The sequence below is a fragment of the Mesoplodon bidens genome (genome assembly GCF_964165515.1).
Source record: "Mesoplodon bidens genome assembly, chromosome: X".
In the NCBI taxonomy this organism is placed as follows: Eukaryota; Metazoa; Chordata; class Mammalia; order Artiodactyla; family Ziphiidae; genus Mesoplodon; species Mesoplodon bidens.
In genome coordinates, this window is record NC_138163.1 from 54,884,948 (window position 1) to 54,912,432 (window position 27,485).

The 27,485-nt window shown below is 39.5% G+C and overlaps 1 protein-coding gene across 1 annotated transcript; it reads left to right on the plus strand.

The window, feature by feature from the left end:
• Window positions 1-1,360: 1,360 nt before the first annotated feature.
• Window positions 1,361-27,378, plus strand: NOX1 (NADPH oxidase 1). Its single transcript, XM_081222440.1, is given in 19 exon segments — window positions 1,361-1,420; window positions 4,490-4,550; window positions 4,553-4,584; window positions 7,443-7,478; window positions 7,482-7,570; window positions 7,804-7,880; window positions 8,220-8,365; window positions 8,469-8,650; window positions 8,737-8,869; window positions 20,425-20,478; window positions 20,482-20,517; window positions 21,244-21,336; window positions 21,340-21,411; window positions 21,415-21,479; window positions 21,695-21,857; window positions 22,282-22,428; window positions 22,624-22,687; window positions 22,690-22,735; window positions 27,193-27,378. Coding segments are annotated over 19 exon segments (1,668 nt in total). The 5' UTR covers window positions 1,361-1,375; the 3' UTR covers window positions 27,320-27,378.
• Window positions 27,379-27,485: the final 107 nt, after the last annotated feature.

Sequence of the window (27,485 nt, forward strand, 5' to 3'; positions counted from 1 at the left end):
GAAGGAAGGCCAGAAACTAGACTAGGCACTTCTCAAAGAAGAAAACTCACTCAACTGGCCAACGGTTGAATTAAAAGATGCTCAACTGGGAGTTCCCTGGTGGCCTAGTGGTTAGGATTCCAGGCTTTCAATGCCATGGCCCGGGTTCAATCCCTGCTCTGGGAACTGAGATCCCACAAACTGTGGGAACTACATGTGCCAACATGTATGAATCTCAGAGAAACAATGTTGAGTGAAAGAAGCAAATCACGGGAGCTTATATACAGACAAACAGTTAGATTCCATTTATTTAGAGGTTCAAAAACAGGAAAAACTAAACAATATGTTGTTTAGGAATGCATTTAGTTAGTAAAACTGTAGAGAAAAACAGGGCAATGATTACTCCAAATTTCAGGATAGTAGTTACATCTGATGGGGGAGAGACTGGGGAAGAAGGGAAATCGTGATCACAGAGAGACACACAGAGGACTTTAAGATACTGGAAGTAAATATTCAATTTTTTAAACCTGGGTACTGAATACATAGATATTCATTCCTTAAAATTATTTTTCAAATTACATATATATGTTTTATACATTCTTCTGTGTATATTTCATCATTTTAGAAAAGGAAAAATATCAGTGCCCAGAACTGAACACACAATTCTAGCTAACCCATCATACTAGAAGACAGTCACCTCTCTCGTTTGAAATACTTTGCCTCTGTTTTTTTTGAACCAAGATGTTCATTTGTACCTGCTAAATTTTCTTTTATTCTATGTGGCCATTCTTTTCACTTGTCCTTCCAACCAGTCAAGCGCTCTCCAGAGCCAGATCATCTTCCAGGAGAACTGGTAAACAAAGTTTCTGAGCTAGCCAGGCTGAGGTCCAAATTGCAGCAGGCAGCTACAGCAGCTCTTCTGAAAGCCCACCTTAAAGCAGCTTTCTTAACCTGCATGCGTTCTGCCCTGCTTTTCCTGAGATCATCTGTTTATAGCCTCAGCCTAAAATCTTCCTTATGAGAAACGTTAGCGAATGTCTTATCAAGGAAGACAATGCCTCACATTAAATCATGTTGATAAGTTGACGGGAGAGAACATTCTCACCCAAGAAGATTGTTATTTCCTGAAGGGATAGAACCCCACTAGGGAAAACACCTGTGGTACTTATAGGTAGGGCTGGTCTACCAAAGCTGATAACATAGTTCTGACCAGAGGAGGAAGGCAGAGTGCATTTATTCATTCCTGAAAGCTTTGTGAGTAGGTGTGCATCTTTCACATCTTAAAGATTCACAGTCCCTGAGCTGGACAGAGGTGCCAACCCTGAAGAATCTCTCCAGAATCCAAGTTGCTGAATCTTCCCTGCTGCCTACAGAGGCTACAAACCACCATTTGACAATGGGAAACTGGGTGGTTAACCATTGGTTCTCAGTTTTGTTACTGGTAAGTGATGTTTCACTTTCTAATAATTACTCTTAGAGTAAGGAGACATTATGCTTGTTAATATTTGTGACGTTACTTGAAAGGGAAAGATCCCATGCCACTATTGAGCTCATCAAGGCCAGTTATCAGCTGAAAGGTCCAACTCTAGGATTACATATATATGTTTTATATACTTTTCTGTGTATGATATATTTCAGCATTTTAGAAAAGGAAAAAAGTCCAACTGCAGAAATTGATTGGTAAAGAGACAAAAATATAAGCCACAAATATTTGGAATTTCAGTCTGTTTTCATTTTTTGTCTTCTCTTTTTCTCTTCCATTTCACTTCTAACTAGTGCCATGGAGCATTCATTTCTCTCCATTCTTCTTATATTGCTCACATCAAGAAATAATAAAATTGAATATTTGAGATAGAAGTGATCTTAGAGATTATGGTCCAGTGCTGTCCACTAGAAATATAATGTAACATCACATATGTAATTTTAAAATTGTCTAATACCTAGACAATTGAAAAAGGTAAGAAATAGGTGAAATTAATGTCCAGTAATATATCTTATTTAACCCAATATATCAAAAAGTTATCCTTTCAACCTGTAATCAATATGAAAATATTAATGAGATAATTTATATTCTTTTATTTTTACTAAGTCTTTGAAATCTGATGTGTATTTTATACTTACAGAACATCTCAGTTAAAACTAGGTATATTTCATGTGCTTAGTAGCCACATGTGCTTAGTGGCTACAGCTTTGTGTAGTGCAGAACCAAACCAACTCTTTGATTTTATAAGAGAAAATAAGACCTAGACGTCACACAAGTGAATTGATTGCAGAGCCATCACTCAAATCTAGCTCCCCAGGGTTCAAGCCAGAATGCCTTTACCACACCACATATGCACAATCCCCTTCTAATGCACTCTCTAACTGAACTCTAGTTTCAGTTATGCTATTAACTGAGTGACCTTGATCAAATTATTTATCCTCTCTAGCCTTCAGGTCACCTGTGTGTGTATGTGTGTGGGGAGGGGATTAATGAAAACTAGATTAGATATAAGTGTGTTCCTAGCTCTAAAATCCTCTGCATTTTTTATCCCTCTCTTAGGTTTTGCTTGGAGAGTTCATCACCCCTGGTGGTGATGATGATGTAACTAGCTTTGATTTTTCACCTTGCACCAATCCCACTGGCAGGCTCAGACTTCTTGTTATCTCTGACATACACTCCTTTGAACTATTTTTTTAATGAAAAATAAATTACCCCCAAAATATTTTTACTCTTCCTGCCAGGTCTTCTATTCTTTCTTTTCCATTCATAGTGGAGGAAATTATAGTCAAGGTGGGGAATGGAATTCCTTACTCTCAGATGTCACTGTATTTCATCATTCATCTTACCTAGAGTTGATGATGAGCTGACACAGAGGTCTTTGTCTATGTCCCTCTCAGATTCTGAAATATTTCTACTCTCTCTAAATAAGCTTCTCTCCTTTGTCTTCTGAACTCTTGAAGTATCTGTGGCTTTCACCTCTTTTTTTCCATTAAGGTCAAATGATCTCTGGAAAACACACAACTCTGGAAAGGGTGTGTGGGCAAAGAATGCAGGAAGAAATTGATTGGTAAAGCCAGTCTGGTGATGACACAGGCAGAATTTATTGAGCTTCTACTATGCACCAAGCACTGTATTAATCACTTCACATACATTATTTCATGTAAGCCTCACAGCATTTCTGTGGGGCAGATATAGTTATTGTCCTCATTTTATAGGTGAAGAAATTAAGGTTCAGAAAAGTTAAATCACAGATCTAAGATTACAGAGCTAGAAAGTGTTGGAGCTAGAATTTGAGCCCAAGGAGTTTGACTCCAATATCACACTTCGAATCACTATGTTATGATGCCAGGGTTGTGTGAGTGGTCCAGATCTAGGGAATCTGAATGGGCCATGTTCTAGGCTAAAGGCCCTCTACCTGTGGGGCTGAGATGGTTCTGGACCATCCTGGGGCCATGGATATATATCAGAGGCATCCCAGTGCCCTAGAGTCCTGATCAATTACAGACTAGCAACTTCAAGCTTGGGCTAAAGCCCACCTGGTTGTTCTCCAAGGCAATGAATGGTAGGTTCCAAATTTCCCTCTTTGCCAATGTAGAGACAGATCTTGGGACAGACAAAAGAAGTCTTAAGAGCTCAAATGAGTCCAAAGCAATGATAGGTTAGTTTGAAAAAAGAATCACAATCTAAAAACAGGGAAGTGTATGTCAGGAAAGTGTATTAAAGAGGCAGGCCCATCTGGAATGGTTTAGTCCCTTCAGATGGGTATTGTCACAGATGTTAAATTTATTTTCTATTTCTTTAGAAATCCATTTATTCACGTATTGCCACCTTTTAGGTGCAATAGTTTGAACACTCCAATCCAGAAGTTGGCAAATGTTTTCTGTAAAGAGCTAGGTAGTACATATTTTAGGCTTTGCAGTCCATATGTTCTATGTCACAACTACTCAACACTTCCATTGAATCACAAAAGCATTTATAAATAATACAGAAATAAGTAGGTGTGGCTAAGTTCCAATACCACTGTATTTATAGATACTGAAATTTGAATTTCATATAATTTTCACGTGTCATGAAATATATTCTTTTTTTGATTTTTTCCAGCCATTTAAAAATGTGAAAACAACAAAATATAAAAACCATTCTTAGCTTGTAGGCTGTACAAAACGGGTGGTGAGATAGATTTGGTCTATGAGCCTTGATTTGCTGACCCTGGTCATTAGCATCTAATGCATGTCTTGAAGTCCTAACTGACTCTGAGAGTAAGTTGACTCATTTAAAATGAAAACAGATATGGGAATTCCCTGGTGGTCCAGTGATTAGGACTCTGCCCTTCCACTGCAGGGGACAAGGGTTCTATCCCTGATCGGGGAACTAAGATCCCACATGCTGCGTGGCACACCCACCACCCCCAAAATGAAAACAGATAAACACAAAATAACCAAATGGTAACACTATTTTCTACCCCTTATCTACTCTTTCCCTTACCCCAATTTCACTTTATCCCTTGCTTAATTTTTCTTCCTCTAGGCTGCTTGGTTGGGGCTGAATGTTTTCCTGTTTGTGCATGCCTTCCTGTCATTTGAGAAGGCAACAAGTACTACTACACAAGACAAATCCTGGGGGTGAGTATCACAGTTGTGATGTGGGGAATCTCTGTTTTTTCTTATCTCTGACGCGGCTTCTTTGAGACCCAATGCCCTCATTTCTCCTAGAGTTAGAGTTGCCAGAAAAAAAGTACAGGATGCCCAGGTAAATTTGAATTCCAGAAAAATAACAAATATTTTGGGGGGTATAAGTTATTCTACATATTGCATGAGACAGGGGCATATTAGAAAATTATTAATTTTTTAAAAATCTGAAGTTCAAATTTGGCTGGGCATCTGTATTTTTGTTCATTAAATCTGACAGCCCTATCCAGGGCACACTCCCCAGACCCAATAATGAAAATACACAGTAAAGAAATATTGAGCAATTTTCAAACTGGTTTCCACAGAAATTCAGGTATCCCTACAGGGTGTGAGGGGAAGGCTAACTGGGCAGTGTCTCTACTTCAACCAAAGCAGCCTTTATCTGTCTTATGGATTCCTGCTTATGATTTTAAGAAAGAGTTTGGTTGAAAACAAATAAACGAACAAGTTAAAAACCACCACTGTGGACTGATCTCACAGAAAAATACCTATCAAACAAGAAGGATACTTGGGGTGGGGGTTTTTGTGAAGTGGGTGGTGTTGCCCAATTCAAGGCCTGTATAAAAGGTGGGGTCAGGTCAGAGTAACAGGTTGGAGAAGGCTGGGGAAGGAGCAGATCAAGGACAGAAGAGGAAGGGTGGGGGTTGGTATGGCACGTTGGTGTATGGATGTTCCTTAAAAGCTAAAAATAGAGCTACCATATGACCCAGCAATCCCACTACTGGGCATATACCCTGAGAAAACCATAATTCAAAAAGACATGTACCACAATGTTCATTGCAGCTCTGTTTAAAATAGCCAGGACATGGAAGCAACCTAGGTGTCCATCAACAGATGAATGGATAAAGAAGATGTGGCACATATACAATGGAATATTACTCAGCCATAAAAAAGAATGAAATAATGTCATTTGCAGCAACATGGATGGACCTACAGATTATCATACTAAGTGAAGTAAGTCAGAAAAAGAAAGGCAAATACTGCATGCTAACACATATATATGGAATCTTAAAAAAAGGGTTCTGAAGAACCTAGGGGCAGGATAGGAATAAAGACACAGATGTAGAGAATTGACTTGAGGACATGGGGAGGGGGAAGGGTAAGCTGGAACAAAGTGAGAGAGTGGCATGGACATATATACACTACCAAATGTAAAATAGATAGCTAGTGGGAAGCAGCCGCATAGCACAGGGAGATCAGCTCCGTGCTTTGTGACCACCTAGAGGGGTGGGTTAAGGAATGTGGGAGGGAGACGCAAGAGGGAGTAGATATGGGGTATATATATACGTATAGCTGATTCACTTTGTTATAAAGCAGAAACTAACACAATATTGTAAAGCAATTATACTCCAATAAAGATGTGTTAAAAAAAAAAAAAGAATTCATCCCATACAGATAGCCTCCACAGAATATGGAGCTGTGAAATTGTAGTCCTATGTTCTTCAATTCACTTGTCAATTTTAGTTTTAAGGAAACTTTGTGACTCAAATAAGCAAGCAGTGGGAACCAATATGGAAATGCAGGATCTTTGAGATGAGCAGAGAAAATTTACTCTGAAATAGAACAGGCCGTCTCTACCAAAACAGTGGGAGTGTGACTCAGCAGAGGGAGAAAGCACAGGTCATGTGGAAGAGTCAGAAATGGAAAACAGTAGGGCAGCTCATGTTCATTGCACTGCCTGACATTGTAAGCCATTATGGATGGTAGGCACATCTTGACCTGGCTTATTAAACCAATGTCACGTTGTCCCGGGTTTAGGTTGTATGGAAAAATAATTCTTGTGCCGAAAAGATAATTAGAAAAAGGCCGAGAAATTGTTAACTCTATCTCATATTCTTTTAGCAAGTCACTGACAGGCACATATGTAAGGCTGACCAGTCAGCTGAAGTGAACAAAAATTGCCTGGCTGCTGCCACCACCTTCACTGCTGCTGTGAAATTGTCACACTCCATTGTCTGCAATCCCAAGGAGCTGACTCAGAGACCAGTTGTACAGCTGAGGAGAGAAGTCGGAATTAGCTACTACAGAGTTGAACATATACTGTCTAGCCGATACCTAATCAAGCCTATTTCTGGGCTCAATACTTCTCTGAAGCACTGATTCCTTGTCTCCTTTTCTAGCAGCTTCTACTGTTGGATCAGATTGATCTTGATGTATGCTGCCTGGCCACCCAAGGAAATCAGTTTGAAATTTTGTTCTTAGACGTTCTCCCTTCTCAAATCTCTACCTAAGTTTAAAATTTTTGCTCTGAGGGGTTCATTCGTTTTGCCCGTTTTATTTAATTATTAAAGAGATCTTAAATATAAATGGTTAATTTTTTATTGTTTTTATTACATGATTATTATTTTATTACATGATTATTACATGCTTATAATTGCAACATTAGAAAATATACAAAAGAAGAAAAGTAGTTACCATCTGTAATTATAACTCAAAATATCTAAGCTTTATTTAAAGTGCAAATAAAATATATATGATCTTCAAGATTGTTTTACGAGTGACAAACTAAAATCATAATTGAGTGTATTAAGCAAAAATCCTTGTAAAGTATTACATTCATAGAATTTATTTGTTAACATTGTCTTGTTCTCTTTCATATTGATAAATATATAGTCAAACATTTCCAAACCACTGTCATGAGGATTTCTCAATTCAATGTTAAGTTCAGCAAATTTTCTGTCATTTGTGAACAGAGATTTTGGACTGATTGTCCAGGTCTCAGGCTGGGCCCATGCTCACCTGCAAGATGAGGAGATGAAGCAGCTAATGGTTTCTTCTCTCCTCTGTTCTAGTCCACATTGGCCTGGGCCCAAGCCTCTGCTTGCAGCTAGCATTTTAACAGCATGCTGATCCTGCTTCCTGTGTGTCGAAATTTGCTGTCCTTCCTGAGAGGCACCTGCTCACTGAGTCCCAGCCAGTTGTAGGTCAACTTTCACATTAAAGACAAGAGACTCTTGACATCTCAGTAGGACAGCTCAACACCAAGCCCCTAGGAATGGAAGCCAGAGGTCTCCTTTGGTAACCAAGGGGGTGAGCAAGAGTGGGTGTGTATTGGCACACTCCATGTAAGACATGTTGGTTATGGGTTAGCGAATTTCATAAAGCTGCCTGGATACACCCGATCTTGATTATTTTACATTTGTCGCTTTGTAGGTGTACCCTGGGAAAGCAACTGGATCACAACCTCACCTTCCACAAGCTGGTGGCATATATAATCTGCCTACACACAGGTAACTGGGGCAAACGATGAAACTGCAGGCTCCTGGACATTCAGAATCTAGTTTCATACATCCACGCATATAAACATTCAAAATATATTTATTGAACACCTGGTACTATTTGCCAGGCACTATTCTAAACCTGCTTTCAATGGAATTTACATTCTATTCCTTTGGGGACAGAGTGAGTATAAAAAAGATCTTGATTCTCTCTGTAATCATTATTGGGCACCTTCTGTGGACTCACCATTCTGCTTGGCACTATATACAGGATCCTCCTCTTCTAGTGGGGCATGCCTGCCATGATGTTTCTGAGACAACTCTCACATTCCTTTCCATCTTTTCATTTAGCTATTCACATCACCACACACCTGTTTAACTTTGAACGATATAGCAGAAGCCGACAGGCCACAGATGGATCCCTTGCTTCCATTCTCTCCAACCTATCTCATCAGGAGAAAGATTCTTGGCTAAATCCCATCCAGTCCTCAAACACGGTGAGTTGACTCAAGGGCAAAGCATCTGGAATCTGGTCATGAGCAGGAAAGGCATGGTGTCCCTGGTGGACATTGTGTCAGGCTGAAATTTCTACTTTCATAGACAATGGAGTATGTGACATTCACCCACATTGCTGGTGTCACTGGAGTGATTATCACAATAGTTCTGGTTCTCATGGTGACTTTAGCTATGGAATTTATCTGGAGGAGTTATTCTGAGGTCTTCTGGTATACACACCATATTTTTATCATGTACTTCATTGGCTTAGGGATTCATGGCCTTGGGTAAGGTCCTCAAACTCCCATTTTCATGCCCCAGTTCCTGACCTTGTGTAATTCTTTGCCACATATTGTCTTTTTGCCTGTCTCAGTGGACTTGTCCAGGATCAAACAGAAAAGAACATGGATGAGAATCATCCTCACAAGTGTGCAGAGTTTTCTGAGAAGTGGAATGATCCTGACTCCCACTGCAAGCCTCCCCAATTTGAAGGGCTCCCCGCTGAGGTAAGACCAGGACAAGGATAGTAGATTCTTGTTAGGAGCTGTTATTGGTATTATTCTTATTATTACTCTTCTTATGATAACCATTATTAGCTCAGCCTGGTGCTGGCTTCTATGGAGGACATATGCTATACGTTATTCATCTTCTGACTGAAGGCTTGTACCCTTTGACCAGCATCTCCCCATTTCCCCCACCTTCCAGCCCCTTACTGCTTTCTGTTTCTGAGTTCAACTTTTTTTCTTTTTTTAAAAATTGAAGTATAATTGACTTACAATATTATATTTGTTTCAAGTGTACAACAGAGTGATTTGGTATTTTTATGTATTACAAAATGATCACCATAATACATTACCATCTGTCACCATACAAAGTTATTAAAATATTATTGACTATATTCCCCATGCTGTACATTACAACCCTTTGACTTATTTTATAACTGAAAGTTTGTACCTTTTAATCTCTCTCACCTATTTCACTCATTGCCCCCCTCCATCTCCCCCTGACACCACCAGTCTCTTCTCTGTATCTACGAGTCTCTTTCTGTTTTGTTATGTTTATTCATTGTTTTGTTTTTTAGATTCCACATGTAAGTGAAATCGTAAGGTATTTGTCTTTCTCTGACTTATTGCACTTCGCATAATACCCTCAGGATCTGTCCATGTTGTTGCAAATGGCAAGATTTCATTCTATTTTATGGCTGAGTAATATTCTATTATGTATGTACATATATAATATTCCATTATATATATATATATATATGTCACATTTTCTTTATCCATTCATCTATCAATGGACACTTGGTTGCTTCCATATCTTGGTTATTGTAAATAATGATGCAATGGACATAGGGATGCATATATCTTTTCAAATTAGTCTTTTTGTTTACTTTGGAAAAATACAGTTGACCCTTGAACAACTCAGGGGTTAGGAGTGACAATCCTGGGAAGACAAACATCTGTGTATAACTTTACAGCTGGCCTTTGTATCCACGTTTTGGCATCAGCAGACTCAACGAACCACAGATCTTGTAGTATTATTGTATGTATTTATTGAAAAACTCTGCATATAAATGGACATGTGCAGTTCAAACTCGTGTTGTCCAAGGGTCAGCTGTACCCAGAAGTGGAATTGCTAGCTCCTATGATAGTTCTATTTTTAATTTTTTGAGGAACTGCCATACTGTTTTACATAATGGCTGCACCAATTTACACTCCCTCCAACAGTGCACAGGATTCCCTTTTCTCCACATTCTCACCAACACTTATTTGTTGTCTTTTTTATAATAGCCATTCTGAAAAGTGTAAGGTGATATCTCATTTTGGTTTTGATTTGCATTTCTCTGATGATTTAGTGATATTGTGCATCATTTCATGTGTCTGTTGGCCATCTGTATGTCTTTTCTTGAAAAATGTCTATTCAGGTCCTCTGTCCATTTTTTAATTGGGTTGTTTGTTTGATGTTGAGTTATATGAGTTCTTTGTATATTTTGGATATTAACCCTTTATTGGATATATCATTTGCAAATATCTTCTCCCATTCAGTAGGCTGTCTTTTCGTTTTGTTGATAGTTCCCTTCATTGTGCAAAAGCTTCTTATTTGATATAGTCCTATTAGTTTATTTTTGCTTTTGTTTCCCTTGCCTGAGGAGACATATCAAAAAAATATTGCTAAGACTGATGTCAAAGAGCATACTGCCTGTTTTCTACTAGGAATTTTATGGTTTCAGGTCTTACATTGAAGTCTTTAATTCATTTCGAGTTTATTTTTATTTATAGTGTAAGAGAGTAGTCCAATTTGATTCTTTTCCCTGTAGCTGTCTGGTTTTCCCAACACCATTTATTGGAGAGGCTATCTTTTCCCCATTGTATGATCTTGCCTCCTCTGTCATAGATTAATTGACCATCTAAGTGTGGGTATATTTCTGGGCTCTCTATTATGCTCCATTGACCTATGTGTCTGTTTTCATGCCAGTATCATACTTTTTTGATTACTGTAGCTTTATAGTGTAGTTTGAAACCTGGGAGCTCTAGCTTTGTTCTTCTTTCTCAAGACTGTTTTGGTTGTCCAGGGTCTTTTGTGTTTCCATACATATTTTAGAATTACTTTTTCTAGTTCTGCAAAAAATACCGTTAGTATTTTGGTAGGGATTTTGATTACTGTAGCTTTGTAGTGTAGTTTGAAACCTGGGAGCTCTAGCTTTGTTCTTCTTTTTCAAGACTGTTTTGGTTATCCAGGGTCTTTTGTGTTTCCATACATATTTTAGAATTATTTGTTCTAGTTCTGCAAAAAATGCCATTAGTATTTTGGTAGGGATTGCATTGAATCTGTAGATTGCCTTGGGTAGTATGGTCTTTTTAGCAATAATAATTCTTCCAATCCATAAGCACAGTATATCTTCCCATGTATCGTGTCCTCTTGAATTTCTTTCATCAATGTCTTATAGTTTTCTAAGTATAGGTTTTTATACCTCTTTGTTTAGATTTATTCCTAGGTGTTTTATTCTTTTTGATGCCATTGTAAATGGGATTGTTTCTTCATTTCTCTCTCTGATAGTTCATTTTTAGTGTATGGAAACACAACAGATTTCTGTATATTAATTTCATACCCTGAAACTTTACTCAATTAATTTATTAGCTCTAATAGATTTTTGGTGGTGTCTTTAGAGTTTTCTATGTATATTATTATGTCATCTACAAACAGTGACAGCTTTACTTCTTTCTTTTCAATTTGGATACCTTTTATTTATTTCTCTTGTCTGCTGTGGCTAACAATTCCAATACTGTGTTGAATAAAAGTGGCGAGAGTGGGCATCCTCATCTTGTTCCTGATCTTAGAGAAAATACTTTAAGGCTTTCACCAGTGAGTATGATGCTGGCTGTAGATTCGTCATATATGGCATTTATTTTGTTGAGGCATGTTCCCTCTATACACATTTTGTTAAGAGTTTTTATCATAAATGGATGTTGAGTTTTATCAAAAGCTTTTTTGCATCTATTGAGATAATCATATAATTTTTATTCTTCAATTTGTTAATGTGGTGTATCACATTGATTGATTTGCAGATATTGAACCATTCTTGCATCCCTGGGATGAGTCCCACTTGACCATGGTGTATGATCCTTTTAATGTGTTGTTGGATTCTGTTTGCTAGTATTTTGTTGAAGATTTTTGCATCTATGTTTATCAGTGATATTGGCCTGTAGCTTTCTGTTTTTGTGGTGCCTTGTTTTGGTATTAGGGTGATGCTGGCCTTACAGAATGCATTCAGAATTGTTCCTTCTTCTGTGATTTTTTGGAATAATTTGAGAAGGGTAGGTGCTAACTCTTCTTCAGGTGTTTAGTAGAATTCACCTATGAAGCCATCTGGTCCTAGACTTTTGTTTGTTTTGAGGTTTCTTTTTTATTACTGATTCAATTTCATTACTGGTAATCAGTCTGTTCATATTTTCTATTTCTTCCTCATTCAGTCCTGGGAGATTGTATGTTTCTAGGAATTTATCCATTTCTTCTAGATTGTCCATTTTATTAGCATATAATAATTTTTTGTAGTAATCTCTTATGATCTTTTATATTTCTATGGTGTCAGTTGTAACTTTTCTTCTTTCATTTCTGATTTCATTTACTTAGGCCCACTCTTTTTTTCTTGATGAGTGTGGTTAAAGGTTTATCAGTTTTGTTTATCTGTTCAAAGAACCAGCTCTCAGTTTCATTGATTTTTCTTCAGTCTCTATTTCATTTGTTTCCACTCTGATCTTTACTGGTGCTAAGCTCTTTTAGCTTTTGCATGACTGTAAAACTCTTTATCTCTTCTTCAAATCTGAATGATAGCCTTGTCAGGTAGAGTATTCTTGGTTGTAGCTTTTTTTCATTTCATCACTTTGAATATATAGTGCCACTTCCTTCTGGCCTGCAAAGTTTTTGCTGAAAAGTTAGCTGCTAGTCTTATGGAAGTTCCCTTGCACATAACTAGTTCCTTTCCTCTTGCTGCTTTTAAGGTTCTCTCTTTATCTTTAATTTTGTCATGTTAATTATAATGTGTCTTGGTGTGGACGTCTTTGAGTTCATGTTGTTTGGGACTCTCTGTGCCTCCTGGACCTGGATGTCTGCTTCCTTCCCCAGGTTAGGGAAGTTTTCAGCTATTATTTCTTCAGATAACTTCTCTGCCCCTTTCTCTCTCTCTCCTTCTCTGAGACCCCTATATTGCAAATGTTAGCATGCTTGATGTGGCCCCAGAAGTCTCTTAAGCTCTCCTCATTTTTTTATTCTTATAGGCTTTTTTTTTTTTTTTTTCTTTTTGCGGTATGCGGGCCTCTCACTGTTGTGGCCTCTCCCGTTGCGGAGCACAGGCTCCGGACGCGCAGGCCCAGAGGCCATGGCTCACGGGCCCAGCCGCTCCGCGGCATATGGGATCCTCCCAGACCGGGGCACAAACCCGTATCCCCTGCATCGGCAGGCGGACTCTCAACCACTGTGCCACCAGGGAGGCCCTAGGCTTTTTAATATACATACATATTCAGACATATGTATCTAGTTTTTTGTTGTTTTTAATAATGGAACAATTCTGTAGTACTTGTTTGATTCCTGATTTTCAAGAAAACCATATATCTTGAGCATCTTTTCAGGTCAATATAGACTTATATCATTTTTTTCTCCTCATTTTTTAAAATTCTTTTTTCTGTTTAGCTTCAGTGATTTCCATTACTCTGTCTTCCAGTGTGCTGATCTGTTCCTCTGTATCATCTAATCTACTGTTGATTCCTTCTGGTGTATTTTTTATTTCAATTATTTTATTTCAGCTCTCTTTGGTTCTACTTTATATTTTCTAACTCTTTGTTAAAACTTCTCAGTGTTCATTTTTTATTTTCCTGAGTGTGTTGAGCATCTTTGTGATCATTACCTTGAACTCTTTATCAGGTAGATTACTTATCTCCACTTTGCCTAGTTCTTCTGGGGTTTTGTCTTGTTCATTTGTCTGGAAGATATTCCTCTGTCTCCCCATTTTGCCTAATTGTCTGTTTATTTCTATGTATTAGATAGGTCAGTTACATTTCCCCATCTTGGAGAAGTGGCCTTATGTAGGAGACATCCTATGCGGCCCAGTAGCACACTCCCCTCTGATCACCAGAGCTATATGCTGTATGGGTGCCACCAATGTGAGCTGCATGGGCTCTTCTGTTGTGATGAGGCTGACTACTATGGGCATACTGGTAAGCATGACTGGCCTCTGGCCACATTGGCTGCCAGGCCCTGCCTCTTGTAGTGGCTGCCAACCTGCTGGGTGGCTGGGTCCCTGTGTGGCTGCCTTCATAGTCTGGGGGTCCTAGGGCTGGTGCCAGCTTGCTGTTGGGTGGGACCATGTCCCAGTGTGACTGTCTTTGCAGCTGGGGGGACTCCAATGCCAGCCCACTGGTGGGTGGGTAAGCTCCCAGCACTAATAGGCTAGAGGGAGGACTCCAAAATGGCACTTGCCAACACCAGTGTTCTAGTGGTAGAACGAGCTCCCCCAAATGGTTGCCACCCGTATCTATATCCCACAGGTTGGGCTCCAATGACCTCCTGCCTCTCCAGGAGGCTCTCCAAGATCAGCAGGTGGTCTGACCCAGGCTCCTTTCAAACGACTGTTTCTGCCCTGGGTCCTAGAGCATGTGAGATTTTGTATACACCCTTTTAGAGTGGAGACTCTATTTCTCACAGCCCTCTGGGCCTCCCAAAAGTAAGCCCCAGTGGCCTTCAAAGTCAAAATTTCAGGGGCTCGTGCAAAACCCCAGGCTGGGGAGCCCAATGCGGGCCTCAGATCCCTCCCTTCTTGAGGAGAACCTCTGCAATTGTAATCATCCTCCCGTTTGTGGGTCACCCACCTGGGCGTATGGGTCTTGACTATAACACAACTCCACCCCTCTTGGCCATCTCGTTTTGGTTATTTCTTTATATTTTTAGTTGTGGAAAATGTTTTCTGCTGGTCTTCAGGTCATTCTCATAGATAGTTGCTCTGTAAATATTTGTAATGTTTGTGTGCATGTGGGAGGAGGCAAGCTCAGGGTTTTCCTACTCCACCATCTTGGCCACAGCCTGCTGCCTTGTGATTTCATAAAATACCAACAAGAAGCCTCTGAAGGAAGGTCCTCTCCTCAGCTCCTGGATGGGGAACCTGAGGCTTGGGGAGCTTAGTACCCTATTTTGCCATATGTCATTGGCAGAGGCCACACGGGAAGCCCCCTCAATATATTTTTTAAACCATTCTTGAAGTTGGCTTTCTTTGGTATTGTAAGAACATGCCTGGAAATTATTGTTAGATAGTGGATGATCAATAAACTGGATTCCAGGGAACTTAAGGTGTGCCTCAAGGTAAGTACCATGAATATTACGCTTTACCTTTGCTTGTTCATAAAATATGTTAGATTGAGGAAGAAATGGAAGGGAAAGGTTGATTTGTGGTGTCTTCAAGTGCTCTGAGGATGATTAAAGTCTTTAAATCATATGCAGAATTAAGAGCAATAGCTCTGTCCTCATGTAGAAAGAGAAAAATGTTTTTTGAGAACCCCCTGTGACTTCCTTGGTGGTGCAGTGGTTAAGAATCCGCTTGCCAATGCAGGGGACACGGGTTCAAGCCCTGGTCCGGGAAGATCCCACATGCCGCAGAGCAACTAAGCCCATGCACCACAACTACTGAGCCCACGTGCCACAACTACTGATGCCCGCGTGCCTAGAGCCCGTGTTCTGCAACAAGAGAAGCCACCACAATGAAAAGCCCACACACCACAACTAAGAGTAGCCCCCGCTTGCTGCAACTAGAGAAAGCCCACGCATAGCAATGAAGACCCAACACAGCCAAAGATTAATTAATTTTTTAAAAAAGAAAGAAAGAAAGAAAGAAAGAAAGAAAGAAAGAAGGAAAGAAAGAAAGAAAGAAGGAAAGAAAGAAGGAAAGAAAGAAAGAAAGAAGGAAAGAAAGAAAGAAAAAGAAAGAAAGAAAGAAAGAAAGAAAGAAAGAAAGAAAGAAAGAAAGAAAGAAAGAAAGAAAGAAAATCCCCTAAAGTTGACACTTCAAATCAGTTGGGGAAAAAAGATACATTATTCCATACTTTTCTTTACAATAATAGGATAGACATCTAGGAAAAAAAGCTGTCTCTTTATTCCACACTTTACAGTAAAATATGGTCAAGGATGCATGGATCAAGGATTTAAATGTTGAAAAAAATGAAAGAAATCATAAAACCACCCTAAGACCACATGGGAATTTTTTTTCTAATACTAGAGTGTTAGTAAAAATATTCTAAATAATATTTTTAAAAAGCTCAAAGCCTCGGGCTTCCCTGGTGGCGCAGTGGTTAAGAGTCCGCCTGCCGATGCAGGGGACACGGGTTCGTGCCCCAGTCCGGGAAGATCCCACATGCCGCGGAGCGGCTGGGCCCATGAACCATGGCCGCTGAGCATGCGCGTCCGGAGCCCGTGCTCCGCAATGGGAGAGGCCACGTCAGTGAGAGGCCCGCATACCCGAAAAAAAAAAAAAAAAAAAAAGCTCGAAGCCAGAAAAGGAAAGAAAATACATATTTTTATTCAAATTTATTTATTCTCTCCCTCTCTCTCTCCATTCATCCATACATATATATTTTTATGGCAAAAAAATCCATCATAAATAAAGACAGGTAACAAATTACTGAGTAGGAAAAGTATTTACAGTTCACACACCATGAATTAATTTCCTAATATACAAATATAGAAGTCAATAAGAAAAAGCCTAACAACCTGATTTAAAAAAAAAGATGTAGAAGATATGAACACAGTGATCACAGTAATAAACCTAACAGATTAGCAAAGATCAAAGAGTTTGCTCATGTGCTGTGTTGGTAATGCTCTCAAGCATTGCTGGTGAGCATCTAAAATATGCTTGCAAATGTGTTAAATTACATGTATTAGGTTATTCATTGTAGCATTGCTTTGTAGAACAAAAGATTGGAAATAAGTGCCCATCAATAGGGGACTAGTTAAATTACGGGACTTTCCTACAATGGCATACTCTGTAACCACTGAAAATAAAAAGGTAGCTTTCTAGATATGAATATGGGCCAGTCTCTAAGATGTTAAATGAAAAAAAGTCAGGGCAGTATGTATGCTCTGCTACCATTTGTACTTAATGTAATATTATCATTTAAATGCATATTCTCCAAAAGGACTCACAAAATAATAATATTGACTGCCTTGGGGAGCTGAGGGGAGCAGTGGAAGGGAGATTTACTTTTTATTGTATACCCTTTTGTACTTTTGAATTTTGTGACATGTACGTGTATTACCTATTTTAAAAATAATTTTTAAAGGACATACCTGATATATGTTAATAGCGCATTTCATTTCTAAAGTCAGTGGAACTTGTAGGCTATGACCAGACGCCTTTTATATTATTTGACCAGTAAGAGGTCCTTAAAGACAAGAAGTTATAACGCTTGACTAGTCCCTTACTAGCTAAGGCAGTTAATCCCCTGTCTTACCTTGCACATCAGCTTCTCTCCCTTTCCCATCTATTACCTGAGATAAAGGTATTGTTGGCCTATTCGGAGGTATACCTAGAACTCAGGGGTTGCTTTGAATAGTCATGTAATACCACAAGGGAGAGAATACCGGTTTTGCCATTTGTTTGAATGTATTGGTTTGTTTCTTCCAGAAACACACACAAAAATACTCTCTCCACATTCTCCCCATTTAAAAATTATAAAAATAATACATGCTTATTGTAGAAAGTTTGGAAAACACAGAAAAATATTTAGAAGAAAATTAAAATTTCACAGAATTTTATCACCTAGAAGTAATAACTTTTTTCCTTTAGTCTATATCATGGATCCTTTCCTATATTGTCAAGTATTCTACTGAAACTTTTTTTTTTTTTTTTTGCTGCACCACACAGCATGAGGGATCTTCAATCCTGACCAGTGACTGAACCCATGGCCCCTGCATTGGGCATGTGGAGTCCTAACCACTGGACAACCATGGAAGTCCCTGAAGAATTTGTTTTAAAAATGCCATATGTTATACCATTTTGTCATTTTTTTCTACATGATCATTTTTAATGACCTTGAAGGTATTATGCTAAGTGAAATAAGTCAGACAGAAAAAGACAAATACTGTATGATCTCACTTATATATGGACTCTAAAAAAAAAAAAAAGCTCATAGATACAGAGAACAGATTGGTGGTTACCAGAAGCAGGGGTTGGGGTGTAGGTGAAATGGGTGAAGGTAGTGAAAAGGTACAAACTTCCAGTTATAAAATGTCCTGAGGATCTAATGTACAGCATGGGGACTATAATTAATAATACTCTACTGCATATTTGAAAGGTGCCAACAAAGTAGATCTTAAAATTTCTCATCACAAGAAAAAAAATTTTTTTGTAACCATGCATGGTGAGAAAGGTTAACTAGAATTATTGTGGTGATCATTTTGCAATATATACAAATACTGAATCATTATGTTGTACACCTGAAAATAATATGTTATATGTCAATTATATCTCAATACAAAAAAATTTATAAAAATTAAGAAAAGACAGTTTGGTATTAGCCAAAATAAAGTCTGTATGATATGCCACTTTTTTTCTTTTTTAATAAAATTATTTATTTATGGCTGCGTTGGGTCTTTGTTGCTGCACGTGGGCTTTCTCTAGTGGCGTCAAGCAGCAGCTACTTTTCGTTGCGGTGCACGGGCTTCTCACTGCTGTGGCTTCTCTTGCTGCAGAGCACAGGCTCTAGGCGCGTGGGCTTCAGTAGTTGTGGCACACGGGGTCAGTAGTTGTGGCTCGCGGGCTCTAGAGCGCAGGCTGAGTAGTTGTGGTGCATGGGCTTAGTTGCTCCATGGCATGTGGGATCGTCCCAGACCAGGGCTCGAACTCGTGTCCCCTGCACTGGCAGGTGGATTCTTAGCCACTGTGCCACCAGAGGAGTCCGATATGCCATTTTTGTAATTTTCTTCTTAGTAAATAAGGGGTCATGACTATACTCATATACTTTGTGCACACCTTAATTATTATTTTATGCTCCATTTCCTAGAAGTAAAATTCCTGCGTCAAAGAGAAGGAATGCTTTCAAGGCTGTTGAGATGTTTTGCCAAATTGCTCTCTGGGAAGATGCTACTTATTTGTACTTCTCCCAGGTGCACATGTGAATGTGTCTATTTCCCTGCATCCCACTTAATGGTGGGCATTATTGTTTGAAACTGCTTTCCAATTTGAGACGCTAAAATGCTATTTTGTTTTAATATTCATTTTCTCTGACTACTTTCAAAGCTAACATTTTTTTCCCACGTTGGTGATTAGCCACTTTATTTTTTTTTAGTTTATTTTTGGCCACACCCCACAGCATGCAGAACTTCCCCGACAGGGATCAAACCCATGCCCCCTGCACTGGAAGCATGGAGTCCAAACCACTGGACCACCAGGGAAGTCCTAGCCACTTCTTAAATATATTTTTTTCATGTCTTCTGAATTCAGCTGGGGATTTTTTTCCAAATAAGAAGTAGCATCAAATTGTATTATACCCACTCTCCGATTTACTGGCCCCGTCTCTGCCCCTTTACTCCCCAGAGATACCCAAGAAAGTATCTTGCCTGAAACAGCATAAGAAACCTCATTCCACACAGTTCCAATGTATTGTGATTGAGCAGTTGGGCAAAAAAGAACATGACTTAGCACTGCTAGGAAATACATTTTTAGTAGCTCCCGTGCATACAGAAGCAAACTGCTGCCTTTGAGAAGATCTCAGGGATAGAGAGACTGCTTTAAAAAAAAGTAGACAAGATAAAGTGTTTTACTATGTTAGATGTTTTGAGCACCTGAAAAAAGAGGTGATGGATAAATACCAAGTTTTATGTATTACTGTTACCGATAGTGTCAGCCACACACTTTCCCTTTTTTTGTTTTGTTTTGTTTTGTTTTGTTTTTTTGTTTTTGTTTTTTGTGGTACGCGGGCCTCTCCCTGTTGTGGACTCTCCCGTTGCAGAGCACAGGCTCCGGACGCACAGGCTCAGCGGCCATGGCTCACGGGCCCAGCTGCTCCGAGGTATGTGGGATCTTCCCAGACCGGGGCACGAACTCGTGTCTCCTGCATCGGCAGGCGGACTCTCAACCACTGCGCCACCAGGGAAGCCCTGTTTTGTTTTGTTTTTAATCATCTGCTGCTATTTCACATCTACTTTCTCTGTTGGCTTTTCAGATTGGACAAGTTGTCCTGGAACATAGTCTTAGATTCTTAAAATTAAACTTTAAATATAATTTAAGAATATATATAATTACCATGTATTTTATGTCTGTGCTTTTCTCTTGCTTCCTGGTGAGACCTGTAAAATTTCAGGAAATGATCTGTTTTATGAGTAACAGATTAGCAAACAAAACCATTGTGGATTACTCCTTTCCATTTCCGTCTTCAAGCTTTGGTGAAATTAGCGGCTTAATAATGATACACGTCAGAGAACTCAGTAAATATTTATTGAATGAAGGAATGAACTGCTACACAAACAAATCGTAGAGAAGAGATTAATGTGTAACCTCACCTTTTATTGTCTCTGTGTGCAGTCTTGGAAGTGGATCCTTACACCAGTCATTATTTACATCTTTGAAAGGATCCTCTGATTTTATCACTCCCAGCAGAAGGTTGTGATGACCAAGGTAAAGAATATGCACTTTCTTCTTGCTCTGCTAAGAGTTGTGTTCTTCCTGATTATAGAAATAGATTGCCACATTGTCACCTTGACAGGAATAAAAGAGAATTTGAGCGCAATATATTTGAGTTCCTCCAGAGCTGGACAGAGCTGGAAAGAGAGGTTTGGCAGAAATCATCAGCATGGGTCTATGTCAGAAGCTGCAAACAGGCAGTCTGCGCCATATCTAGCCCACGGACATATTTTGTTTGTCACATACCCTGATTGTTCAGAAAGCCAAATTGGTTGCTAACATTTAGAAATCTGGATGGAGGCTTTCACATTTAAAAAAATGGCATTTCTTGTTGCTTTTCCAGCCTACCCAGTTACAGCACAGGGAATTTATATTCAATATCTTGCAATAACCTATAATGGAATATAATCTGAAAATAATAACTGAATCACTATGCTGTACACCTGAAACTAACACAATATTGTAAATCAACCATGCTTCAATTTTTAAAAGTGGCATTTCTGGCTTCTCTTGAAGAATCAGGCAACCTGATAATGCTGAGTCTGGGCTACGTAGTGCGACCATTGTCTGGACTTGGTAACTGCTGCCCCCTTTAGAAAAGACTTGTGTTCGCAATTTACGGCCATCACCAGCTCTCCAGCTTTACTTATTTACCTTATCTGCCTGCTCCTGTCGCCATCTGAATTTGCCTCCTTTGGCCTCTGTGCTTTATTCATAGGATGGGTCATGTACCCATCCAAAGTTTTGGAATTGCAGATGCACAAGCATGGCTTCAGCATGGAAGTGGGACAGTATATTTTTGTTAATTGCCCCTGAATCTCTTACCTGGAGTGGCATCCCTTTACCCTGACCTCTGCTCCAGAGGAAGACTTCTTTTCCATTCATATCTGAGCAGTGGGGGACTGGACAGAAAATCTCATAAGGGCTTTTGAACAACAGAATTCACCAGTTCCCAGGTAGGTCCTTAAGAGCAGCAAAGACCCAGACCAGAAAGCAGACAAGCAGAAAAGAGAAAGCAATTCCTCACCAAAACTTAAGTCTGGTACAATGGAGTATGATTAAAATAAACAGGTAGCAATCAGCTGTGGAACAGCTCTGCCTCTGGGGGTATTTTTGAGGTTGTGGGTGGAGGTGAGACTTCACTTGCCCTTTGTTTTTTGCCTTCTGCCAGGATCAAGGTGGATGGTCCCTTTGGCACTGTCAGTGAGGATGTCTTCCAGTATGAAGTGGCTGTGTTGGTCGGAGCAGGAATTGGGGTCACCCCCTTTGTTTCCATCTTGAAATCCATCTCGTACAAATTCTGGAATGCAGATCACAACCTCAAAACACAAACGGTATGCTCCCGAATACCACTTTTCATCTGGTCTGGGCCTGATAGGTCCATTGCTTTCATGGGCTAAGCTCTTTACAACTGGTAAGAGAGTAACCCCTCCCTGGAGTTATGAGAGTGAGTGATCACTTCTCCCTTCCAAGGCATCCGCTTCTACAGAGTTACCATAAGAACTGGGTCTTCATTTTCAATTGGAGTTTACAATCACTTTGAACTAAAGCTGACGTTGGAGTTCTCTTTCCATAATGGAAGTTGTTAGGACTCTGGACATTAATGCCACCTGAGGTCTGCTGTACTGTAGAGTTGATTTTTTCAGGTCACTCTTAGACTGGATCAACAAATATAGTGTATACGCACATAATCATGTCACCATAGTGCACACTGTAAAGGGCACTTAATAAGGCTATATTCTCTTTTGCTGATTCCAGATCTATTTCTACTGGATCTACAGGGAGACAGGTGCGTTTGCTTGGTTCAATGACCTATTGGTTTCCCTGGAACAGGAGATGGAGGAATTAGGCAAAGTGGGTTTCCTAAACTACCGTCTCTTCCTCACCGGATGTGACTGCAACTTTGTGAGTTCAAACAACAGACTAATTCCCAAGATGCAAGATGAATGTCAGACAAAATATAATGCATGCTGATTAGAAATAATCATTTCTTATGATTTCCTACCTGTTCTCACCTTCACAGCCAAGTTTAAAAGTGGCTGAGGGAAGAGGCAGCTATCAGGACCTGCTTTTTCTAACTTCCTATTTCTCTGACTCCAGGCTGGTCATGCGGCATTAAGCTTTGACAAGGCCACTGATAACCTGACAGGTCTGAAACAGAAAACCTCTTTTGGGACAATGAGTTTTCTACAATAGCTACCACCCACCCCAAGTAAGTGTATTCTCCTCTAGTTACAGAATTGATTTTGCAGAACTGATTGATTTTGCAGATTTAGGTTTAGGAAAAATATTACAGCATGTTGAACACTCTTGGGAAAGATCTCTGGGGCCAAAACTACTTGCACCAATCTTAGATTTTTGCTTAAAAGTGAGGAAATTTCCTGTGGCGTTTCAGCGAAATAAGGGTCTTGATCTTGTAACTGATGAGAAGACATTGTTGTCCCCGCATGCATTCAAATAGTGAGGCAAAGAGACTCAGTTTTGGTTGTATTACCAAACAAAATAGAGAACAGGAACAATTCAAATGCACTGTTTTGGGCTAAAGCAATTCTAAGAAAAAAGAACAAAGCTGGAGGCATAACCCTCCCAGACTTTAGATAATACTACAAAGCTGCGGTAATCAAAACAGTTTGGTACTGGCACAAAAGCAGATATATAGATCAATGGAACAGAATAGTGAGCCCAGAAATAAACCCACACACTTACAGCCAATTAATCTTCAATAAAGTAAGCAAGAATATACAATGGAGATAAGACAGTCTTTTCAGCAAGTGGTGTTGGGAAAGCTGGACAGCCTCATGTAAATCAATAAAGTCAGAACACTCCCTCACACTATACACAAAAATAAACTCAAAAGGGCTTAAAGACTTAAATATAAGACATGACACCATAAAACTAGAAGAGAACCTAGGCAAAACGTTCTCAGACATAAACTGTAGTAATATTTTCTTAGATCAGTCTCCCAAGGCAAAAGAAATAAAAGCAAAAATAAACAAATGGGACCTAATCAAACTTAAAAGCTTTTGCACAGTAAACGAAACCATAAACAAAATGAAAAGACAACCTACAGACTGGGAGAAAATATTTGCAAGCAATGCAGCTGACGAGGGCTTACTTTTCAAAATATACAGAGAGCTCATACCACTCAACATAAAAAAAAAAAAACCCTATCAAAAAATGGGCAGAAGACCTAAACAGACATTTCTCCAGAGAAGACATACAGATGGCCACCAGGCACATGAAAAGATGCTCAACATCACTAATTGTTAGAGAAATGCATATCAAAACTACAGTGAAGTTTCACCTCACACCAGTCAGAATGGCCATCATCAAAAAGTCTACAAGTAGTACATGCTGGAGAGGGTGTGGAGAAAAGGGACCCCTCCTACAGTGTTGGTGGGAATGTAAATTGGTGCAGCCACTATGGAAAACAGTATGGAGGTTTCTTTAAAAGACTAAAAATAGAGTTACCATATGATCCAGCAATCCCACTCCTGGGCACATATCCAGAGAAAACTCTAATTCGAAAATATACATGCACCCCAATGTTCATAGCAGCATTATTTACATGGAAGCAACCTAAATGTCCATTGACAGATGAATAGATAAAGAGGATGTGACACACACACACACACACACACACACACACAAATGGAATACTACTCAGGGACTTCCCTGGTGGTCCAGTGGTTAGGAATCCACCTTCTAATGCAGGGGACGTGGGTTCAATCCCTGGTTGCGGAACTGGGATCCCACATGCCGCGGGGCAACTAAGCCCGCGTGCTGAAACTACTGAGCACGTGGGCCACAACCTGAGCATGGCAATGAGGAGCCCCCACGTGCCGCAGTGGAGGATCCCGCAAGCCACAACGAAGATCCCGCATGCTGCAACCAAGACCTGACACAGCCAAAAAATAAATAATAAAATAAATAAGTAAAAAATAATAAATTTCTTTCAATAAAAAAGGGAATACTACTCAGATAATGTCATTTGCAGCAACATGGATGGACCTAGAGATTATCATACTAAGTGAAGTAAGTCAGACAAAGACAAATATTATATAATATCACTTATATGTGGAATCTAAAAAAATGGTACAAATGAACTTACTTACAAAACAGAAACGGAGTCACAGACATAGAAAACAAACTTATGGTTACCAAAGGGGGAAGGGGAGGGGGAGGGATAAATTGGGAGTATTGAATTAACAGATACACACCACTATATATAAAACAGATAACAAGGATTGTACCATATACCACAGGGAAGTAATAACCTATAATGGAAAAGAATCTGAAGCTGTACACCTGAAACTAACACAATATTATAAAAGTCAACTACAATTACATTTTAAAAAATGCATTGTTTTGGGCCTTAATGACCTCTACTTAAAGTAACAAGGGTTTGGAGTGTATTAACTAGTTAACTGATGACCTGACCTCAGTTTTCTGAGGGGTTCTGAGACATGCTAGAGCATGAAAATCAGCCATAAAATCAGCCATTCCAATGGGAAGATTAAGCTGATCATATTAGATAAATCCTGGGAACAAGTTGGCAGGTGAAGATCAGTTCAATTCCACAAACATTATTGGTTACCTTCTATAGGGTACAGCACACACTATTCTAAAAGATTTGGAGGTTGAAAGAAAAATAGGATATGGTTCTTGCCTTCAAGGAGCACACATTTTAACAAGAGATGCATATAATCAACTCAAGCAGAATGATGCACTCCATGAAGCAGGTACATGGACATGGAGGAAAAGTCTATGCCCATATGGGGTGATCAGGAAAGGCTTCAGGAAGGCAGTGGAGAGAACACTTAGTGACTCAGATTCAGATGATCCTGGGTCCTACTGCTAGTTCTGACACTTTCTAGTTCTGGGACCTTGAGCTACAAAGCCCTCTGATCTTCAGATTCCTCATATGTAACATGTGGGTTTATATTAGTAAGCGCCTGCTCTACTCACTTGCAGGACTGTCGTGAATAATAAGCAAGACAATATATAAAAAATGTTCTGTAAACTGTAAAACAGCATATAAACAAAAGAGATTATGTTAATTATTGTGTTGGGTTGATCACAGTTGAAGTTGTATTAAGGAATGCATACAATATGTGGGAAGGGAGAAAGATGAGCCAGGGAAGAAGTAGGAGAATGTGTAGAAGCAGTATCACAGAAGCCAAGGGAGGAAATATTAGAGGAGTATTGTCAACAGGGTTGGAGGAGTGGCAGGGTCCAGGAAATGCTTATTTAGTTTAAGGATGATCTAAGCATATTTATAGACAGATCAGGAGCCAGTAGATAGGAATAAAATAAACATACAAAAGGGGAGACAGGGCTAGGATGCCCATAATAAAAGGGCAATAACAAGGGTTGGTGAGGAAATGGGGAAATTGTAGGCAAGTTCCTCCCACGTTGCTTATGGGAATGTGAAAAAGTGCAGCACTTTAGGAAAACTCTGGCATTTCCTCAAAATGTTAAACATAGAGCCACCACATGACCCAGCAATTTCACTCCTAAGTACATACCCAAGAGAAATGAAAACATATGTCCACACAAAAACTCGTATGTATGTAAAATAGCCAAAAAGTGGTAACAACCCAAGTGTCCATCAACAGATGAATGGATAAACAAAACGTGGTATATTCACACAAAGAAATATTATTCAGCCGTAAAAAGGAATGAAGTATATTACATGCTACAACATGGAGGAACCTTGAAAACAGTATGCTAAGTGCAAGAAACCAGACACAAAAGGCCACATATTGTATGATTCCATTTATATGAAATGTTCAGAATAGGCAAATCCAGAGACAGAAAGTATACTTGATTGTCTAGGCCAGGGAGTGGGGGCAGTTGGGAGGAAATGGGGAGTGACTGCTAATGTGTATGGGCTTCCTTTCTGGGAAGATGGAAATGTTCTCGGATTAGATAGTGGTGATGGTTGTACAACTTTGCGGTTATACTAAAAAGCACTACCTGCACACTCTAAAAACGTGAATGTTAAGTCATGTGAATTATGTCTCAAGTAAAAAAGAGGGGAGAGGAAGGTATGAGGAAGGAAGGACAGGGTGAGACCCAGAGAGCCTAGTTAGAAAGATTATCCTTGGCAATAAGAATCACCACCTCTTCAGTGTGAGAAAACACTGGATGGATTTAATGGCAGCTAACATATGCACTTGCTATGTGCCAGGCATTTTTCTAATTGCTTTACATATGTTATTTTTGTTTAAACCTTCAAACAACCCTGTGAGGTGGATACTATTTTTATCCCATTTTACAGGGGGGAATATTGAAACACAGAGAAGTTAAGAAACTTGCCTAAAGTCACACAGCTGGGACAAATGTCAGAACAGGGATTGGAACCTAGACAGCCTGGCTCGAGTCTAGTACTTCATCAGTGCACTGCACTCCATCTCCTGAGTGTCTGTGCTCAATAGAATAGGCAAGGCTGAGTGCTGAGAGGGTTAAGGGTTGGGAGCATATTTGGGGCTTGCAAGCAGAAAAGGTGAGAAGACGAACATGAAGAACATGAAAAAGTCAATAACTGAATTTTTATGTAAGGTTGTTGGGAGTAGTAGAGGCCTAGCAGAGGCAGAAACCATTCCCACAAACACTGTCAGCAGCCTTTGCTGCATTCTAACTCTGGCTACCATTCTATTCTTGCAGGTCGGCGGTGGGAGTCTTCCTATGTGGTCCTCAGACTTTGGCAAAGAGCCCGCGCAAATGCTCTCATCAGTACTCCAGCCTGGATCCTAGGAAGGTTCAATTCTACTTCAACAATGAAAATTTCTGAAATATAAGAATAAGGATGGTAATCTGCATTTAGCTTCTGTATCTTCAACAATTTACTTGGTCTGGTCAGGTTTGGGCAGCCACTTAAGGACAATAACATGTTTCTTTTGAGCCTTGACTCCCTAGTATTCTTTTTTGATTGGACTCAACTTCGTCATCACTGAGCT